This window comes from Pygocentrus nattereri, chromosome 10 (assembly GCF_015220715.1).
Source record: "Pygocentrus nattereri isolate fPygNat1 chromosome 10, fPygNat1.pri, whole genome shotgun sequence".
Lineage (NCBI taxonomy): Eukaryota > Metazoa > Chordata > Actinopteri > Characiformes > Serrasalmidae > Pygocentrus > Pygocentrus nattereri.
Window position 1 is genome coordinate 991,809 of NC_051220.1, and position 19,434 is coordinate 1,011,242.

General features: G+C 43.2%; 1 protein-coding gene across 1 annotated transcript in view; it reads left to right on the forward strand.

Moving 5' to 3' along the window:
* The window catches only part of ush2a (Usher syndrome 2A (autosomal recessive, mild)), a 387,029-nt gene that overhangs the window by 280,066 nt on the left and 87,529 nt on the right, over window positions 1-19,434 (forward strand). Inside the window, exons 51-55 of the mRNA XM_037541699.1 lie at window positions 1,393-1,616; window positions 3,463-3,715; window positions 9,357-9,554; window positions 12,131-12,285; window positions 17,836-18,034. Of these exons, the coding sequence (XP_037397596.1) occupies window positions 1,393-1,616; window positions 3,463-3,715; window positions 9,357-9,554; window positions 12,131-12,285; window positions 17,836-18,034 (1,029 nt within the window). The remainder of the gene's footprint in view (window positions 1-1,392; window positions 1,617-3,462; window positions 3,716-9,356; window positions 9,555-12,130; window positions 12,286-17,835; window positions 18,035-19,434) is intronic.

The window sequence follows — 19,434 nt, forward strand, 5'->3', positions numbered from 1 at the left end:
CTCTCTCTCACTCCCTCTCTCTCACTCCCTCTCTCCCTCTCTTTCACTCTCTCTCTCTCACTCACTCACTCCCTCTCACTCACTCCCTCTCTCCCTCTCTCTTTCACTCTCTCTCTTTCACTCTCTCCCTCTCACTCCCTCTCTCACTCCCTCTCTCCTTCACTCTCTCTCTTTCACTCTCTCCCTCTCACTCCCTCTCACTCACTCCCTCTCTCCCTCTCCCTCTCTCCCTCTCTCTCACTCCCTCTCTCCCTCTCTCTTTCACTCACTCCCTCTCACTCACTCCCTCTCTCACTCCCTCTCTCTCTCTCTCTCTCTCTCTCTCTCTCTCTCCCTCTCTCTCTCTCTCTCCCTCTCACTCACTCTCACTCACTCCCTCTCTCCCTCTCTCTCACTCCCTCTCTCTCTCTCTCTCTCTCTCTCTCTTCCTCTCACTCACTCTCACTCACTCCCTCTCTCCCTCTCTCTGACTCCCTCTCTCTCTCTCTCTCTCACTCACTCTCTCTCTCCCTCTCTCCCTCTCTCTCTCCCTCTCTCCCTCTCTCTCTCTCTGTCTCTCTCTCTCTCACTCACTCTCTCTCTCCCTCTCTCTCTCTCTCTCTCCCTCTCTCTCTCTCTGAAGATCCACTTAAAGGGGAAGTTGGCCATTTAATAAAATTTCTGCATAATTTAAATGGTTATGATGTAATAAAGTCATTGTGTGGTTTGATGTGAAACGCTCTGTTCTAGAAAAACTTAGCAAGTCTGACTTGTTTACAGTGGTGGTGATGGGAACCAGACGTCTGAAGAGTTTCCCCCACAGACAGGCATTAAATGGAATAGTTATGCATATGTTCATCACAGAGGGATACATGCAGGGAGCTGTTGGTCCCTAAATTTCTTCCGGTGCACCACTATTTCACCATGATTTTGGAAAACGAATAAAACGGCTGTATTAGTGTTGTAAACGTCTTGGTAAAGAAATATAAGTCAGTAAATTTCTCTACTCATCAGACCACAAATGTGCATCATCACCATGAGAATTAATCAAATTGCCGACTAATCATTTTGAATCTCCAGCACTTATAAATGATAAATATAGCAGATCGTATTGAGAATATGACTGTAATCCAGTTAAAAAGCTTTATATTTAGTGGATTAAATAAGTGCGTGTGGTGCATTAATATTTTTTTTAAATTTCTGCATTTCTTTATACATTTGACTTATTTATATATTTATTTTTAACCAATTTTTCTGCCATTTTATTCATGACCAATTCCTCACTAGGTAGGCCCTTGCGCCACTACAGGGTTTTGGACTCCTGTGGCTTTGCTGGGGACCGAACTTGCGATCCCCCTGTAAAGGGTTGTGCCGTCTTTCTGAGCCCTGCTGTTATATGTGTGCGTTGCGTAGGAATGGCCTGCTGTGGAGAGCAGTACATCAACACGTCCACCTCTGTATGCTGTCATGGTCCAGAGCTGCAGTCCAAGGTGCATGTGCTGGAGAACAGGACAGTGTCACAGAAGTGCTGCTGGACGGAGCTGATTCAGCAGGATGAAGAGTGCTGTAACGGAGCGGGCTTCAACCCGCACGACACCGTGTGCGCCGACACGGCCCCGCACGGCGTTCTCATTCAGGTAAAGCGCGTCGTTACTCAGCCACACAGCCGCTTACACCCCCGACCCCCAGGTCTGGCACTGGAGGCCCGCGGCTCGGCACAGTTTACTGCTTACGAACCTCCTCACGCCACTCGAGGAGCTCAGTATGATCGTCTAAGGTGCAGAGCTGAGGCTCAGCAGCCGCACTGGCATGATATTCAGTCGTGTGCAAGCGTTTGGGTGCCTCTAGTCAAATTGCATGTTTTGTTGATTTTCTAAGAGAAAAGAAGTTAATGCATTTTCTATAGAGACACATTTTAGTGCACAATTGCTGTTTATTTGGCGTATTTAATATATTGAGGAAGAAAACATGACGTTTTTTATTTTGCTTTGTTTTTTTAAGATAAATGAATAGATACTGAAAAATGTGCAGCAAGTAAAAAAAGATCAACGGAACGTCACCAGAGAATTTTTGCATACAGCTGTATGTTATGAATGCTATGGTTAGTAATGGTGAATGAAAGCTATAGTTTAACACGTACACTGACTGGCTACTTTGTTAGGTCCACCTCCTTGTTTCTATGCTCACTGTCCACTTTATCAGCTCCACTGACCGTATAGCTGCACTCTGTAGTTCTACAGTTACAGACTGTAGTCCATCTGTTTCTCTGATACTCTGTTACCCTGTTCTTCAGTGGTCAGGACCCCCATGGACCCTCACAGAGCAGGTACTGTTTGGGTGGTGGGTCATTCTCAGCACTGCAGTAACACTGACTGTGGTGGTGTGTTGTGGTTGACGTGTAGTGTGTGTTGTGCTGGTCTGAGTGGATCAGACACAGCAGTGCTGCTGGAGTGTTTAAACTCCTCAGTATCTCTGCTGGACTGAGAACCAAAAATACCCAGCCAGCAGCGTCCTGTGGGCAGCGTCCTGTGACCACTGATGAAGGACTAGAGGATGACCAGCACAAACTGTGCAGCAGCAGATGAGCTGTCGTCTCTGACTTTACATCTACAAGGTGGACCGACAAGGTAGGAGTGTCTAATAGAGTGGACAGTGAGCGGATGCAGTGTTTAAAAACTCCAGCAGCACTGCTGTGTCTGATCCACTCGTACCAGCACAACACGCACTAACACTTGTTACTGTGCTACTGCAGTGCTGAGAATGACCCACCACCCAAATAGTACCTGCTCTGTCCTGTGGGCGTCCTGAGCTTATTTGAGGTCACTCAAAAGCTCGGCCCGATTTGATGTGTGTAATTATTTAGAAATCTGGTTTAAATGATGTTTAATAATGCTGAGTTTTGCCTTCCTTTACTGGATGCGCTAGTTTTGCAGCTCTGTTACAGACTAAAGAAGCAAACGCACACATCCTGACTGGCCAGGTACATTAGGGATTAACCAGAAATGGTAATGATAATGTTTTTAATGAAATACTCACAGGACAGTGCTGAAGTTAAGTTAGCTCGGCAGTCCTGAAGTGTTCCTTTAAGTTGCCACACAGTGAGGCAGAGGTGAGAACCATGAGACGGAGAGGCGTGATGTATGTGCTCATCTCGTCAGGAAGCGGGAGCTCGCACTCACACTTCATTAATCAGATTTGCTCTCTGTAACACGGGCACATACTGCACCCAGCTTGAGCTCGCCAGCCAAAGAGAGAGTGTGAAGAAAAGCAAACCGGGGTGGCGGTCATTAACTTGTAATTATGTCATTAAGGGGCATCCGCGCTATTCATTGAGGCATAGGGCTTTGCGCACACCCGCAGGCCGGGGTAGTTTGACACCCGACAGTTATCTGATGACTGTTGTCACTAATGAGCGTGTGTGGTGTGTGTGTGTGTGTGTGTGTGTGTGGTGTGTGTGTTTACGCATGTGTGTGCGTCTTTCAGGAGAAGTGCCGTCCCAGCGTCCTCTGTCCTGCGTCTTCCGCCTCGGGGGCGTACTGCGGCTCGTGTGATTTGAACCCTGCTCAGTTCATCTGTACCTGGGTGCCGGGCGAGCCAGACGCCCCATCAGCCACTCGCATTCCCAGCAGCTCACCTCAAGCACCTCCAGCGCCCTCAGCCACGGCCCACGGCCAGCTCTGCCCAACCCCTGAGGAGCTTGTCTACAGCGGAATGGCAAACAGATACATTTTTACAGGTATTCAAGCCAGAAACTCCCAAATGGTGCTGATGTTGGTGGTGGCATTCTGGAGGAGTACAAAGTGCTTTTGTTGTTGTGTCTCTAAAAGTTTAACTTTACAGGAGAAGGAAAAAACCTACTTTACTTGTAATGTAAGTCAATGGAACCAGACGTCTTTCCAAGTCATTTCAGGCCGTTTCTTTTGGACCAATCATCATGAAATTTACACACAATGTAAAGAGAAACAGGCGTTTTAAAATTATGTCAAAAAATAAAAATGACAGAAATGGACATACAAGGTTTTCATCCGACAGCAGCTGTTCTCACAGGACATTACTGCCTCATCGTACACTCTCCACTCACTCTGTGTGTGTGTGTGTGTGTGTGTGTAAATATAAATATATATATATAAATCTATATTTTATTATCTATATTTTATTACCACTATATATCATCCTTCTGCACTTTATAATGTAAATAATACTATGTTGTGCCCTTCTGGGTAGGTGCTAACTGCATTTCATTGGCTCTGTACCTGAAATCTGTACAATGACAAAGTTTAATCTAAACTAATCTAAACTATGGCTGGGCAGTGGGGAGATGTAATTGAATGCCAGCGTTGATAAGCCAGAGCTGATTATGGATTATCAATTATCGCTCATGTTGAGAGAGAGAGAGAGTTGATTAACTAGATTGGTCTAATTTACTTTCCAAAGAATATCAAATAATAGGCAGAGACTATAGACAGCAGCTGCAGCAGCAGTGGTGGGCGAGATTGCTACATTTCTAATGAAGTAATTATTATTATTATTTTTCATATTTTCACATAAAAACATTGTGATAATTATTTTAAGATATCGCGTGCCGCTGTTATAAACTAGCATACGGTACTGTACCAAAGTCAGAGACCAGCCTTCATATTTAATTTCCAATCAAAATGACCCATAAATATCTTATTTATTATTTTTCAGCATCTGGGAAAGAGCGAGAAAAGTACACAGTAGACTTGACAACTCACTGTATTTTGCCAGTATTTGCTGTGTCTGCTCTTTATTATAGCGCCTATTCTTCTCAGGAGACTTGCTTTCAGTTCGTCAGAGAAATTTGTTCACAAAGTGGGAATTCTAATCTAAATCGGAGCTTTTAATTGATGTTATATTAGGACGTACAGCTGTGCACAGAGTCAGAAATCTCTCTCTATTTATCTGAGTTCTGGTCAGTGAGTCAGTCTCCGCTGTATTTACTGTGTCCACCTTTTCTCTTTTCGCGAGACTCTCGTTCAGTTTTTCACAGGAATCTGCGCAGATATTTTTCCGGAAGTTCAGCCTTAGAAGTTGGTTGCATTTTGTGCTTCTACGCCTCAAATAATCCCAAACACATTCGGTGACGCTGAAGTCCGGCCTCTGGGGCGGTCAGTCCTTTCTGAGAACACCAGCAGCTTCGTTTGCAAACTTTCTTCCTTTCCTCAGTAACGGCTTCTTGACAGCTACATGTTTCTTCAGACCCGTAGTCGAGTTCTCGGAGTGTGGAGCTGGATTTTCTCCTGTCTCTCTAAGATTAAAGCTTCAAGTCCTATTTACTGTAAATGATTTCATCGTTTTCCGAACTCCGGTTTTGGAATCTCCTGTTTTTTTTTCACTTATTGTCCTCTGGCTTTTGCCCTCCTTGTGCAGGTGTATTCTCAGAAGATTAAATAATACATCTAACCTCAGAAAGACCTCCAGAAAATGAAGGCCTTTTAGGCTGGATTAATGAAAGGTGGTCTCTGACTCTGACGTGACTCTTTCTTTAGAGGAAGCTCAGTTGTGTTTATCTGCAGCACCAGTTCCCAGCCCTGGTTAACGGAGAACCCCACCCTGCATATTTTACACCTGATTTAACCTTTAATCAGCTATTCAAAGGAGAATTCCACTAATTAAAACAATTCTGCATAATTCAAGCCTCGAGGTGTAAATAAAATCCTTCAGAATGGTTTATGAAATTGTTCTTTATAGAAAAAAACATTGACTGGTCCCACTTTATATTGTCTCTAATAACTGTGTAGTTATATGTGAACAACTTATGCAACAACATTGTAGCTACTAATGTTTATTCACTGTTACAGCTGGATTACAGTAGTTCCCCGTGTGTAATTACACGTGTGTAGCACCTTCAGTGGTTATATAGGTACAGTGCAGTTAGTGGTAATAATGAATGGCGATTAAAGTGATGTGATAGTTATCTTGTTACACAGGCTGTACTGCTGTAATCCATCTGTAACATTGATCAAATAATCAGCCGTTAGTGTTGTTAAATATGTTATTAATGTGTAACTACACAGTTATTTGAGACTTAATCTAAAGTGGTACCGACTGATTTCTTGACAATCTGCTGAAATATAGCTTTTAGACTCATTAATCCCGGACGTTTGTTTCCTGTCTCCAACGTTGTGAACAGTCCTGGTCTATTTCATGTCAAACCACTCTGAATGACTTTGTCTACATCTTAACAATTTAATTATGCGGTAATATTAGAAATCCGTTTTAACGAGCTGTTTCTGTTCTACAGGACCAAAGTTGGAAGTCATCGGTTTAGACTGTAGAGCATCGGCTTCTGCCTTTATGCGTCTGGCCGATGGGGGGAGCCTGCATGCGCCTTTTTCGGCACGTTATTTATTTGGTTAGTTGCGTCTGTTTAATCAAGACTAATGCAGGAGTTGAGGGGGGCTGGCTGGCGTGAGGAGAGTGATTCTAGTCAGTGCTGTGCTGCCATCTGGGCACAGGCGTCTAAAGCTGTCGCGGCCCCACGCGCCTCCAGATGTTTCCCGCGCCCCCGTACCCGCACCCCGCCGACGAGTGGCACTGAGAGCGCTCAGAGAAGCGCAGAGCAGAGATCAGCTCCCCAGACCCAGCAATATGGCCCGCCAGTTCTGTTGGTGGTCATGTCTGAACCACAGACTCAACTTCTTTGTGCTTTGTGAAATCTGTTTAATCACTTCTGCCAAAATAGACGCCAGTCATTTTTTAAACCAACACGGAGTCTGTAACACGTGCCCTGTAGACCGTTAGAGCTTTTAATACCACAACATAAGCTCTGAATTCTGATGACTCCTCTAAGGCAGACACTACGTACCATATTCTGGGAGTTTGTTTAGGACAGCATTAAAGGGGCTGTCAGATTACTCTGTAGTCCTGTCCATGCGTTTAGCTATAGACTCCGACATGAACGGATTATTGGGAAGACGTAGATCATCCCAGCCGTGATGTTACTGGTGATAACTCCCTCCTCGAGTGTCTCTACTGCTTTAATACAGCAGTTAAATAAATACAGTAAGAAATGAATAAACTGGCCGTGAACGCGGCTTTAATATGTTTTAATGTTCAGCTCCTTCCTCCTAATTATAGCTCCTTAACGAGCAGCTCGTTGCTACGTCAGAGTAACGAGCTCCGCCCACTCGCCGCTCAGCCGGCAGTTCGTTCTCCAGCTCCTTACACTAAATTCCCAAACTGTCGTCTCCACTGAGCAGCTTTTCAGTTGGCAGCTGTGACAGAAGAACAGCTGAACAACCTGGAATCAGCCAGAAATGAACCCAACACCATTCGCCAGACGTGTCTGATGTTCAGAGTCGGACCAAATCAGACTGAGCCGTAAAACTGAGCCAATATCAGGTTCAGCTCAGTTTGGTCAGTTTGTCCAGATCAGTATTAATGTTGTTCTGTTCCAGCCGGTCTGTAAAGCTTCTTACAGCCTGTTTAGTTTGGCGAATGGTGTTGGGTTCATTACTGCCCACCATGCTTGACAAAGTAGCCAGACTAGCCATATTATTCTTTAGCAAGTGTTAATGGTGTGTGGATAATTAGCCCAAATCCTACTTGCATCACTTACTGCAGCCGCTGCGTGTTGAACTCCGAAGTCCAACTTCTGCCAGAAAATAAAAGCTGTTCTCGTGGGGTTTTTACACTAAACCACTGTCAACCACCTTGTGGTCTGAATCACGCACACCATCCTCATCAGGCAGAGATGAAGATTTCGTAGCTCTTGATTCAGTTTGGAATATTATTGAGGACTTTTATTTTTCTTTTCAAATCTGAGATTGGTTAATGATCATTTACTGAAATTTTTAGGATTATTAATACAACACCATTTCCAAAAAGTTTGGACACTCTGCAAAATATAAATAAAAACAAAATGCAATGACTTGCAAATAATTTAAACCCTATCATTTCATTGAAAGTAGCCCAAAGATGACAAATCAACAAATGCTGAAACAGATTTGTATTTTTTTTAATATATGCCTTAAAAAAACACATACATTCATAGATGAGCAGGTCACCCAGGCCATGAGCACTAATGCCCCCCTAAACCATCATGAATACTGGCTTTAGAACTGAGCACTGATAACAAGCTGAGTGGTCTTCAGCCCGGAGGACACAGTGTTCATGATTTCCAAGAAGAACTTCAAATGTTGATTCGTCGGACCGCAGGACACTTTTCCACTTCCCCTCAGTCCATTTTAAATGAGCTCAGGCCCAGAGAAGGTGGCAGCGTTTCTGGGTCCTGTTTATATTTGGGTTCTTCTTTGTGTTTTAGAGTTTAACAGCGTTTGTGGATGCAGTGATGAACTGTGTTCACAGTCAGTGGTTTTCAGAAGTGTTTCTGAGCCCATGCAGTGATTTCCACTACAGAACCATGTCTGTTTTTAATGCAGTGCTGCCTGAGGGCCCAAAGATCACGGCCAGCAGATACTGGTGTTCAGCCTCGTCCCTCACAGACAGAGATTTCTCCAGATTCTCTGAGTCTTTAATGATGTTCTGCACCGCAGACGATGAAAAGCAGAAGCTCTTTGCTGTTTTATGTTGAGGAACGTTCTTCTTGACCTGTTGCTCTATTTGATGGTGCAGTCTTTCACAGAGTGGTGACCCCTCCTCATCTTCACTTCTGAAAGACTCCGCCTCTCTGAGCTGCTCTTTATACCCAATCACATTACTGACCTGCTGCCAATCAACCACCAGGAACATGTTGATGGCATCAAGTTCAAAATGTGCAAATGTTTTTTAAAAGAACAATAAAATCTTCCCAGTTTCAACATTTGATGAGTTGTCTTTGTACTATTTTAATGAAAAACATGCTTTAAATGATTTGCCCATCATTGCATTTTGCACAGCGTCCCAACTTTTTTGGAAACGGGGTTGTATTTGTAATTGAGTGTATTAGAGTTTTACAGTGTATTAGTTTCAAGAGAACGGCAACCAAGCACTCTGCTCTCTGCTCTGACGTAAGCCGCCAGCCTAACTCCAGCAACGTGCTACATCCCACAAAACCCATCTCAGTGATTTACACCCACGACTCCCCGTCCGCACACACAGACACACATTTACAGCACACTGCTGTTGCACCGATAAAGAAAAGCATGGCAGTAAACAGGGAGGTCCCTGGCCACTCTTGAAAGCAAAGCCTTGTTTTAGTGTGGATGCTTCCTCGCCCTCCTGTGGCATCATAAAGGGCCTGTATCACATACGGCCTAATCCAGCACTAGAATAGATTATTGCCATGTGTGCACATGTTCTGTTTTATGTATATTATGTCCTCTGTTGTGTGTGTGTGTGTGTGTGTGTGTGTGTGTGTGTGTGTGTGTGTGTGTGTGTGTGTGTGTGTGAACATTACTGCTGTTGTGTTACAGATACAGAGCTGGAGCCCTACACTCGCTACGAGTACAGGGTTGGGGCGTGGAACAGACACGGCCGTGCCTTTAGCCCCGCCTCCCACGTCACCACAAAAGAGGACGTGCCTGAAAGAGTCCCACCTCCACGCTGGAGCCGTGTGGGCATCCGTGATGACGTCATCCAACTCGACTGGTCCCCACCATTCAGGTCTAATGGTAATAATCACTTTCCCTAAATATTTAATAATAATAATAAATAGTTATGAGGTGGTAGCTTATCAACACAATTACTTACACAACCAGCTCAGTGTTTTCATTTATATTTATAAGGCTATATGGGTAATAGATAATAGAAGCTTATACACACTGCACGCCTGAATTATTGCACACTTGGCTCAAAATTGAGAATTTAAGTTTTTAATATCATAAAAGGCTATGTATGTATGTATTTATTTATTTATTTATTTATTTATTTATTTCAAATACTATCAGTTGATGTAGTATTGGTAGTGAAGGTTTGGGCACTCCTGGTTAAATTACAAGTTTTTTGTAAGAGTAAAAGTACTAAAGTATTTCCCTTCAAATGTACTTAAGTATAAAGTAAAAGTACTAAAAGAGTAATTCTGGCTCTGATGCCCTGTTATCATTTTTATAACCAGACTGGCTTCATGAACTCATTTCAGGTGAAAGTCCTCCAGCGTCTCTCTTGGTAAACCAGTCTTTTAATAGAACGTCATTAATTAGTGACGCTGACGTCTATTAAAATGATCAGAAGCACAAAACACTGAAGGTAAACAGTTTCCATCAGGGAGAACCGAGTGGCTCTGAAATCACTTTTTACACACAAGCAAAGTTTCAGTTTCAGATTTATTTACAACTTAGTTCCAAGTTTAAGTTGAATAAAAACTGGCTTTAAACTCAGGATCACAGATGAGCTCCTTTACTATGTTGATCTGTAGGCGTCTGTTCATAAACATAAACCAGCCCAAACTCATTTACTATAAAATGAAATGGTGTTTGTAGAAATTCAGAAAAAAGCCGCGTCAGTCTCGACTGCATATGTGGACATATTTCTATATTGAGCTCTATTTACACAAAGTTAGGTTAGTTCATCATTTATGTTGAACAGACTCTCCCAAAGTTTTACGCTGCTGCGCTGACGTTGAACCGCGTGCTGCACTGGGTCGGTATGACCAACAGGTCAAAACCAGCTCTAAACAAAGTGACCGCTGGGCCCTGATTGGTGCTCTGGCTTTGCGCTTCTTTCGTTTTGACATGTTACGTTTTTATACACACAGAAACCAAAAGGAACGACAGATTTCTCAAAATGTAGGAGGAAAAAGTCGGATATTAGACTCTGAAATGTAGTGGAGTGAAAGGAAAAAGTCGCCCAGAACGGAGAAACTTCAGTACAGATACACCAAAAATACTAAAGTACAGAAACTAATTACATTTACTCAGATACTCAGATACTCAGTTACTCAGATACTCAGTTACTGTCCAGCACTGAGTGAATATATTTGGGATCTCTTGAATCATGAAAAGCAGAAAATACAACTCAACCAGCTTCTGAGACTGAACTTTGGAGGTGTGGAAAAATATCCCTGCGATATTACTGTGAATAATGGAATCCAAGCATCCAGAGAAGAGTGGAAGCTGTAATGAAGGCTAAACACTGAAAAATGTGGGTTTTATATATTTATTTTTATATATATATATATATATTGCTTGTTTTCTGATGCGGCACAGTGGCGTGGTGGGTAGCGCTGTCCCTCACAGCGAGGAGGGCCTGGGTTCGATTCCCCGGCCGGGTGACCGGGGTCCTCGCTGTGTGGAGTCTGCATGTTCTCCCCGTGTCTGCGTGGGTTTCCTCCGGGTTCTCCGGTTTCCTCCCACAGTCCAAAGACATGCAGTCGGGCCAACTGGACGTGCTAAATTGCCCCTGGGTCTGAGTGTGTGAGTGTCTGTCTGTCTGCCCTGCGATGGACTGGCAACCTGTCCAGGGCGTATCCTGCCATCCGCCCGATGACCGCTGGAATAGGCTCCAGCACCCCCCCCCCCCCCCCCCCCCCCCAACCCCGAGACCCTGACCTTCTGACTGGTTTCGAATGCTGGAAGTGGAATCATTTGTACGTAAAGGCTCTGCACCTAAATGGAGTGTGGTCTCCGATGTTGGCAGTTTCAGCAAAGCCATTGTTTTTATGTTCGAAAGTCGTCATTGTTGCTGTGCTAGAAAGTGCCTGCAAGTTACTTACACGGAATTCCTGATTAGGCCTTTAATCACGAAGGATGCCAGTTTGGCTAATCTGTGCTTGCGTCGTGACTCCGTACGTTTAGCCTCATTTCTACAATAAACTGGAATCAACCCTTTTTGCCTCTGATAATAACACAGCGGCTGGGGCGAAGTGCATCAGACTGATTGGTGCGGCGCCGCGCCTCTGAAGACGCCACGGTTACTGTTGTTAATCTGCATCGTGTGGCGGAATAATTTATGAATACCCAAATTCACATGCGCATAAACACGGCGCTAAGTAGAAATAACAAGCTCCGTTTGAGGAACTTCTGGACCACTTAATATGTAAAGAAACATGTTGATTGCTCATTAGGACTTCATTCTGCTCTTTAATCAGACGCCTCACACCCAATCTGCTGTGATTTCAGTGGAACTTAGTCGCCCGCCTCCTCGCACAGAATAAGAAGCAAGAGAGAAACACAGGGAGAGAGGAGGGATGATGGGAAATTAAGCCCTGTCCTCCTCTTTCTGTCTAACGTGTGTATTTGTGTCATTCCAGGTGAGATCAGCCACTACATAATCCTGCGGGACGGACAGGAGCGTTATCGCGGAAATGAGCAGAGCTTTACTGATGCTGGAGGAATCCGGCCTTTCCAAGAGTACACATACCGACTGAGGGCGTGCACTTCGGCCGGCTGCGCCGACTCCACCAGTGTGAGTGTGTCTAACGTACTGCAGCACTTCATTACCCAATTACGTGAATTAAAGGGGAATTCCACCATTTCTTCAAAACTTCTGCATAATCGATTTGGCGATACGTGAATGAAGTCTTTTCGAGTGGTTTGACGTGAAATGATTAATCGCAAAAAAAATCCTTGGCTCAGATTGTCTTACAGTGGTGGTGATAGGAACCAGACGTCGCAGTATCTACAAAAATGGCCATTTTGTTTACTGTTCAAAACCCTCAGCGAACCTACATAACGGAGTTTTTATACCTAATGTTAATGTAAAATAGAACTAAATCTGAAAAATATGTTTTCTTTGGGGACTGAACACCCTGCATGTATATATCTGCCCTGAATAGGTTGTAGAAAATAGATTTTAGATCATTTAGATATTTCTTTATCTCAGAAATATCATTAATATGGTCCTTCTTAAAGATTTTATTATGCAGAATTTATAGTATAGTATTATGCAGAAAAATAACTTTTAAACTGTAGAATGTTTATGGTAAAACTAGTGATGTCAAAGTTTTGGCGTTATGACATGTATAATGTTGACAGTAAAACATTGTTGACAAATATTTACGTCTTAGATGTTTCCGTTATGTTTACAAAGCGTTATCCAACCCAGAGTGAGTTAATGGCTTAACCTCAAGAGGGCAGCGGTTCACTTATAGATTTATAATGTTGTACCTGTTTGAGCAGACAGCAAAATAAAACACACACACACACACACACACACACAAACACACACAAACATACACACACACACACACACTCCAGTTGGCCTGACTACATGTCTTTGGACCTGTGGGAGGAAAGCCATGCAGACACGGGGAGAACATGCAAACTCCACACAGAGCGGACCCTGGTTCACCGGCCGGGGAATCGAACCCAGACCCTTTTTTCTGTGAGGCGACAGCGCCACCCACCACGCCACCGTCCCGCCCAGAAAAAGAACAGTTATGTCTAAAAGGAAATTTACCCTGAAGAACAGGGAAAGAGAGGGTTACGAATTATCAGACAAACAGATGGACTACAGTCTGTAACTGTAGAACTACAGAGTGCAGCTATACGGTCAGTGGAGCTGATAAAGTGGAGAAGGAGGTGGTCAGAATGTTATGGCCGATCGGGGTATGTGTAAAAATGCTGCATTAATAAAAGAAAGGAGCTTGACTCATTGTGGTGGCAGTAACTGCTAAATGCTTAAAGCCCTTTTTTTAAAAACCCTGTAGAACTTCTAACTCCAGGCTTTTCGTTCCACATTCATTATTTAGTGACCGCTGTGACTAATTTGAAGCCACTATGAAACTAATATGTAATTACGAGTGTGGAATTGACAAACAGGCCCGTGTAGTTTAAGGCAACAGCGTCGTTGTTGCTGTTCCCTCATTTTCCTTAACTTCCACACAGCACTCGTAGAGAAATTCGCAGAGAAATGAGTTCTCCTGGTCCTGCTCCTGCCGTCTGGGTACAAAGTGCTGAGCCCACTGGATGTTTCTGATAGCCGCCTCGTTGTTCCTCAGGAGCCTCTATCTAAGCCACATCACAGTTATCTCCCAGTAATTGCTGTCCGCACCAGATGAAAGAACAAACCAAACCCCGCCTTCCGTCCCATTTTAGATCAGGTGATTATTGTCCTCCGAGGCGTGCTGAGGGAACAGCCGGAGCGGTGGAAGTGAGAGGAAACGACCCTTTCCTTGCCGCAGTTAGAATGCGTGCTCACAGCTCCAGGCCCACAAGCCCCCAACTGACCGGTTCCCCTTCCTTCCCTCTTCTACCTCAGATGACAGTTTTTGCTGCATCTTAAATTGAGAACTTCCACTGTTTCACTTCTCCAGTTACAGTATAGCTCATACTGGGAAATGAGCATGATGTAACGCAGTGTTAATGCTGTTAATAACTGGATGATGTACTAGAACTGCTGAGAAATGTACGTAGAAGGAGGCGAAGAGCCACTAGAGCAGGGGTCTTTAATTAAAATCCAATAAGGTCCGGTTAGAGAAAACCTCCTCAATCGAAGGTCCAGAACATCATAACGTCTGACCTGCATCGTGACTCAGTGCCGTTTACTGTTTACTGAAGTAGCCGAGTAGGAATATCAGCATCTTATACAGTCGAACTGAACATCAGATCAAATAAAGTCCAGTTCGGTCAGATTTCACCAACATTTACTGAACATCAGATCAAATAAAGTCCAGTTCGGTCAGATTTCACCAACATTTACTGAACATCAGATCAAATAAAGTCCAGTTCGGTCAGATTTCACCAACATTTACTGAACATCAGATCAAATAAAGTCCAGTTCGGTCAGATTTCAACACCATTTACTGAACATCAGATCAAATAAAGTCCAGTTCGGTCAGATTTCAACAACATTTACTGAACAACAGATCAAATAAAGTCCAGTTCGGTCAGATTTCAACAACATTTACTGAACATCAGATCAAATAAAGTCCAGTTCGGTCAGATTTCACCAACATTTACTGAACATCGGATCAAATAAAGTCCAGTTCGGTCAGATTTCAACAACATTTACTGAATATCAGATCAAATAAAGTCCAGTTCGGTCAGATTTCACCAACATTTACTGAGCATCAGATCAAATAACGTCCAGTTCGGTCAGATTTCAACAACATTTACTGAACATCAGATCAAATAAAGTCCAGTTCGGTCAGATTTCAGCAACATTTACTGTCAGTTTCCTCTTTTTAGATCACGTCATGTGGAATAACTTCCCTCTGACTCACTTTCTTCTCTGACTGCTGTTTCTCTCCTCATCCCTCCCCTGTGTGGCGTCACACACATATATATATATATATATATATATATATATGAGCACATAACATAGGTGAACATTGTAACATAGAGTATGTAACGTAACATAGACCAGCATAAAACAACACTGAGCATGTAACAGCGTGTAGACCAATGTGGACCGTGTAACACAAACACAGAGCGTGTAACAATTTGGAGCAGCAGCCAACATTAATTAAGTAGATTAAGTAGTGCAATATATATATATATAGTGTAGTTTATTCTCTGTAGAGGATGCTTCAGCCTATTTGCACTTCAGTAAACATAAATGAAACACGTTTTTGGACCAGGGACAGTTTTGTGCGCATGGCTCAATGTTGTAAAGCGGCTCCACACTGGGTATTTTGCGTCACTCATTATCTGGTTATTACAGAATCTGAAATATGTCAGATCATTTCTCATCTTTGTGTTCTTCAAATTGTGCTATTGCTTCAAATTACAATACATATCCTATTTCACATTAAAATTGAGGAACTTGATCAATTTATGGCATCACAATAAAACAGAAGCATCTACAGTGCAGTGCAAAAGTATTTGCCTGTCATTCATTTAAATGTTAAATTTAGATAAAATCAGCAGAAATTAAACATAAAATACTTTAAAATTATAAATTTATTTATTGAAGATAAAGATTTATTCAACACTTGTGTCACCAAAGTGCAAAGTAATTGCCCCCCTAAACCTAATAACTGAATGTGCCACAATTGGCAGTAACAATTGCAATCAAACGGTTATGATAACTTGTGGTGAGTCTAAGTGTGGCCTGCTCTTCTTCTGCAGAATTGTTTTAATTTGGCTGCTTTGGAGAGTTTTCAAGCATGAACTGCCCGTTTAAGGGCAACAGTCTCAATGAGATTCAGGCCAGGACTTTGATTCCGCCGCTCCAGAACCTTAATTTTGTTTCTTTTGAGCCATTCAGAGGTGACTTGCTTGTGTCGGATCGTTGTCCTGCTGCTTAAGCCAACTGCGTTAAAGCCTTAGGTCACGAAATGATGGGCGGACATTCTCCTTCAATTCTCATCAATTATGACGAGTCACCCTTTTCCTCCAGAATCCATGCAGCCCCAGGCCATTACACTACCACCACCATGTTTCACTATTGGTATGATGTTGTTATGGTGGAATGCAGTGTTAGCTTTGTGCCAGATGTTACGGGACCCGTGTCTTCCAAGAAGTTTGACCTTCGACTCATCAGTCCACAGAATATTGTCCCAAAAGTCTTGAGGGTCATCTAGATGTTCTTGGCAAATGCAAGATGAGCCTTTGTGCTCTTTTTGTCAGCAGTGGTTTGGGCCCTGCAACTCTCCTGTGGAGGCAAGTAAAGCTTGCGATTCTTCAGATGTTCTTCTGGGTCTTTTGGGTCCTCCTGGAGAGGAATCATCAGTGTGCTCTTGGTGACATTATGGTAGGCTTAGCTCCTCCTGGGAAGGTTCACCACTGTTCTAAGTTTCCTCCATTGGTGGATAGTGGCTCTCTCTGTGGTTCAAGTGTGGTGAGTCCCAGAGCCTCAGCAGCAGCTTTGTAACCCTTTCCATACTGGAAGATTTCGGTGACTTTGTTTCACGTCTGTATGTGACATCACATGCTGGTTTTTTAAGACCTTCTCTGCTTCACATTGCCAGACAGGTTCTCATGTTAAAAGTGATATTTAGACAGGACTGGTGATCATGCTTGGATGTGGCTAATGAACACAAACCCAATAGTTAATTGAGTTTGGTTAATTCACTAATTTAGTGGCTAAGGGTCCCTCTACCCTTTGTTTAGGAGGACCTCTTTCCCCAAAGGTCTAACTTTTTGCTGCAAAAGAAAAAAAAGTGTCTTTCCTTCTTTCTTTCTTTCTTTCTTTCTTTCTTAAAGTTGCTGTGAAAGATTTGGGGATTTGTAGAGCTCTCTTGTGGAAATGTGTAATTGCATCCAACATGCGGAAGAACATTTTGTAAGGTTGGTTGTGCTTCAGACCCCTTCCCCGAGTAGATGAATTGGAAGTTTGCAAATGCGTTAAAAAAGTATTCAGTTACTTCCAGTTTAAATAATGTAACTGGAATAGTGAAACTTGTACTTTTGTCCTGTTTTATTCATTTATTTTCACCAGCTTTTCTGCTTTTTTGCCTCTAGCAAACATTGAAATACTTGTTTCGGTGCATTTTGTCTGTTCCAGCTCATTTTCTGTTCCAGCCCGTGTACCGTGAAGATGTCTTCAAATACTGTGATATATTCTTGCTCTATCGCCCACCTTTAAGTATAAGAACGTAGTGTATAGCGGCTAAATTGAGACGGAGGGTGTGAGTGGAGTGAGTACGGTGTGCTGGGGTGGGGGATTAACTTGTACACCTGCGAGCGTTGCCCAAACAGTTGCAATTATTGTCGGCCCCAATACAAGGGGAGCAATTACCCGCCGGGGCATGGGGCCGTTGAGCCTCCGCTGTCGCGGGGAATGAGGATGCTGATTTAATCTCAGCGGACACTCTGTAGGCTCACGAAAAGCACATCAGGCCACTGCCCGGGCCAGGCTGCAAACAAGCGGAGAACAGGGGAGAGGAGGCAAAAAAAAACGAAAGAAAGAAAGAACCACCTTAACCACCTCTCACGGCCTTCTCCTAATAGTCTGCCACTCCTAAAGACAAGAACCGAAACCACTAGTGACATTCTATTAGAGTAGGATATCCAAGCCTCCATTAGGGCAAATTGCTCTGTAATTCTTTTGTGTGTGTGTGTGTGTGTGTAGGTGGTGGCAGTGACTGTCCAGGGGGTACCGGAGGGTCTTGCTGCTCCTTCAGTGATTGCACTAGGGTCCACGGCACTGCACATCAGCTGGGAGGCCCCAGCCAAGCCCAACGGCATCATCCGCGAGTACCACATCAATCAGAGCGGAGTGGGGGTCATCCATACACACAGAGAGGGGGAGATGGCCTACACAGTCACAGGTATCACACCGTCTGTTTGTCTGAAGTTTACCTTCGCTCTGGAAACGTATGGGGAACCAGCGTTATGATGTAACCAGCGTTCGGAGGGTTCATTTAAAAACAAAACATCTGCAGTCTAAACCGAAGGATTGCTGTCTTAGAGCATCTCGTCTAAAAACATACATTATCACAACATACATCAGAATAAAGTCGTATTCATAATTCAAATAAACAGAAAAACAATAAACAGTAACAAGAATTTCTCGGGTCCATATTTTTCCTGGACACCTTCACAGCCGCCACAGAGACTCGTTAATATCATCAATTACATCATGAGCTCAATTTACTGAGCACTGATTGGTCAAACCAGGAGCTGCTTTTTAACTACATATAATACTGGACTTCCTCGAGGAGGAGAGGCTTGGAGATGGGTAAACACACTAACATCCAGAACATCACTTTATTTTATATATATATAAATATAAATAAGTATTAATATTCTATAAATTTTGTTTATTGAAATATTAACACTTTTCTCAGCAAATAAACACAAACTACACAAATAAATCGATTTTGAAGATGTGTCTTGGGTGCCTAAGACTTTCACACAGTGCTGTATATCATAATAAAAACATTAGAGAAACCGTATTGACAGCAGACTGACCAGAGCTCAGTGGTGATTTAGGTTCACGTTTGCGTGGTTGGTGGCTTTCGCTCACTACGTTGCTCTGACTTGAACCAAATGAACCGGTGAGGGACACACAGTTTTTGTTAGAGCTGTGTGGGAGGGACAGCCACATAAGCCTTGTGACTGGTGAGGGTAATGCTTATGGAAGTTTCTCTCAAGCCTAGCACTGCCCAGTTCATACCAAAAGGGGAGAATTCCACTAGGGTCCACTATGCTAGGTCATAGTATCCATCACTCTTGGGCCCAATTCCATTTCACCCCTCGCCCCTACCCCTGAGCCCTTAGCCCTCTGCTTTGCACCTTCACGTCTAGGGCTGCGTGTCCTGATTCATGTTGAGATAGAGGGGTGGGGTGAAGTGTTGGGGCTACATGACCCTCCAAACTGAGGTTTTTCAGAGGCTCCAAACAGAGAGATATGAGAAAAAAGAAAAATGTTTCTAATACAAAGTTTTTTTATTGTTATTCCAGACTTTTAATGGTAGTGTGTTTGCAGCCCTATAAATAAAAGCTATAAATAGGGTAATAAGCACATTGAGTTGTACGAATGGTGGTCCAGACATTAACAGCTTCATTCATTATAAGATAATATAAGAAAAACGTTATTGTCCGTTAAAGTTGCATGAAGTGGAAATTTGTCTTTGGCAATCTGCCACAGAAAAATGTACATAGACACATACAACACTTAAAAACACAGCATCAATGCACATGAACTATGCAGGGGGTTATTTATAAT